This window comes from Dendroctonus ponderosae, unplaced genomic scaffold (genome assembly GCF_020466585.1).
Source record: "Dendroctonus ponderosae isolate FM_Combo_2020 unplaced genomic scaffold, Dpon_F_20191213v2 Dpon_F_20191213_4, whole genome shotgun sequence".
In the NCBI taxonomy this organism is placed as follows: Eukaryota; Metazoa; Arthropoda; class Insecta; order Coleoptera; family Curculionidae; genus Dendroctonus; species Dendroctonus ponderosae.
In genome coordinates, this window is record NW_026018611.1 from 15,815,123 (window position 1) to 15,817,224 (window position 2,102).

Below are 2,102 nucleotides of genomic sequence, written 5' to 3' on the forward strand. Positions count from 1 at the left end.
GGCTCGCCGTGACCGAGAAAAATCGGTTCACCCTCCCATAAAAAGTTATCACTTCAAAAAAGAAACAAAATATTCAGATGGAGACAAAAATTTTAATTCAATATAAAGATTAAATCTTTGCCATTATACGTGAAAAACAATATCCTTAAAATGTCCTCCACGGGACCTTCTACTGGCCTCAATCCTTTTGAGGTAATCTTGAATGACTTTTCAGCACATTACCGGTAATATGTCGGTCATAACTTCACGGATATTGGCTTTCAGTTGCTCAAGAGTTTGAGGATTGTTGGCGTAAACACGATCCTTCGCATTGCTCCACAAAAATAAATCTAACGGTGTTAAGTCGCAGGATGTTGCGGGCCAATTGACATCATTTAATCTCGAAATCTTACAATAGGGCTCTAACTGCCAGTGTTGTGTGACTCGTTGCCCCAACCTGCTGGAACCACATGCCTTCCAGGTCATAATCTTCAATTTCTCTTCAAAATAATCGGTTAACATGCGTCCATAGCGCTCAGAATTGGCTGTTATGGCTATTCCTTGATCGTTTTAAAAAAAAATACGTGCCAATAACACCACCGGACCATAATGCACACCATACGGCCACTTTTTCAGGATTCAAAGGCCTTTCTGCGATCACCTGAGGATTTTAAGAGCCCCCTATACGGCTGCTCTGTTTATTCACGCAACCACCGACCGAAAAATGAGCCTCATCGCTGAAGGAAATTCGGTTCGAAAAATGATCAACGGCTTGTTGTTCAATCACCCAATTTGCGTATGTTCTGCGTTGCCCATGGGCTTGAGGCTTAAGTTCTTGAATCAGTTGGACTTTGTATAATAGTAATTGTATAATTGTAATAATAGCAAAATTTTACGCGTTCTTCGACAGTTAAACGATCCATATTCCAACATGGCAAACTTTCAACTGAAACAAAAACGCTTACCTTTGACACCTTTACCTTTGACAGATATGAAATAGCAAGGTTTTACTTTCCTCATCTCGAATTGTGTAACCCGTTATTTCTGTATCAACTTATATTGTAGTTCTTAAAAACGGTTTGCCATATTCAAAGAGTTAACGTACAGAAAACCACTTCTTTAATTCTATTGGAATACCCTACATTTTATTTTATTTTTGAATTCTTATGTAAATTTCAATGACTTTTATTATATAAATTATGGACGAAAATTAAATAATATTTAGTTATGTGGCTTTGACAATAAAAATGCGTTTGAAATTCGGTGATAAACGAGCTATAATTTTGTATTTATAGAGCAATTTCCTTCGATGTAATCCTTGGAGCCCACAATATATCGGATAACAGTGAGCCAACGAGGCAACGTTCAACTACCTCGAAATATGTCGTTCATCCGGATTGGAATAGTACATCACTCACCAATGATTTAGCTCTAATAGAGCTTGAAACGCCTATAACACTTAATGACTTTGTGAGTGTTGTATCATTGGCTGTAGGCAATAACTCTTTTGCTGATAGCGAGGGTAAATACTCAAACACTGTTTGCAAATCGATAAAAATCAATCAATTTGAATTCATAGGTACTGCTTGTGGATGGGGTAAAACTACCGACAGCCAAGTAGGAACTACTGACGTGTTACGTTATGAAACTAGTATCATTCTAAGCAACGACGACTGTAAAAATGTCGATTCTAATTACGATGAAGAAATTAAAAACACGCATCTGTGCTTAGCGGGTGACGGTAAGTGGTTTCCCTCATAAGCAACATTTTCTTATTTTCATTGTTTCAGGCATTAAAAGCATATGTAAAGGAGATAGCGGTGGGCCATTAGTAGCAGACAATGTACAAGTGGGAATCACTTCTTTCAGCTATCGAAGTTGCGAGGCTGGAAAGCCGTCAGTGTTCACTAGAGTTACAGAATTCACCCAATGGATTCAAGAAAATTCCGATGTGATATTCGCGTAATTCGGGATAATATTACTTTACATTTAAGATTAAAATAATATGTGAAACACGTTTTCATAGATTATTCACAATTTTCACGGTGACCACTGCCTGTTGCAGTGATTTTTTAGCCTCAATAAATCTACAACAATCATTCATTGCATACCTAATAGCACAC

The 2,102-nt window shown here is 37.5% G+C and overlaps 1 protein-coding gene across 2 annotated transcripts in view; it reads left to right on the top strand.

Annotated features, from left to right (window-relative positions):
• The window catches only part of LOC109541275 (brachyurin), a 21,194-nt gene extending 19,116 nt beyond the window's left edge, over positions 1-2,078 (top strand). For both annotated transcript variants that reach the window (XM_019910093.2, XM_019910094.2), the window contains exons 3-5: positions 1,275-1,501; positions 1,559-1,720; positions 1,770-2,078. In XM_019910093.2, the coding sequence (XP_019765652.2) occupies positions 1,275-1,501; positions 1,559-1,720; positions 1,770-1,945 (565 nt within the window). In that variant the 3' untranslated portion in view covers positions 1,946-2,078. The remainder of the gene's footprint in view (positions 1-1,274; positions 1,502-1,558; positions 1,721-1,769) is intronic.
• The last annotated feature ends 24 nt before the right edge of the window (positions 2,079-2,102 follow it).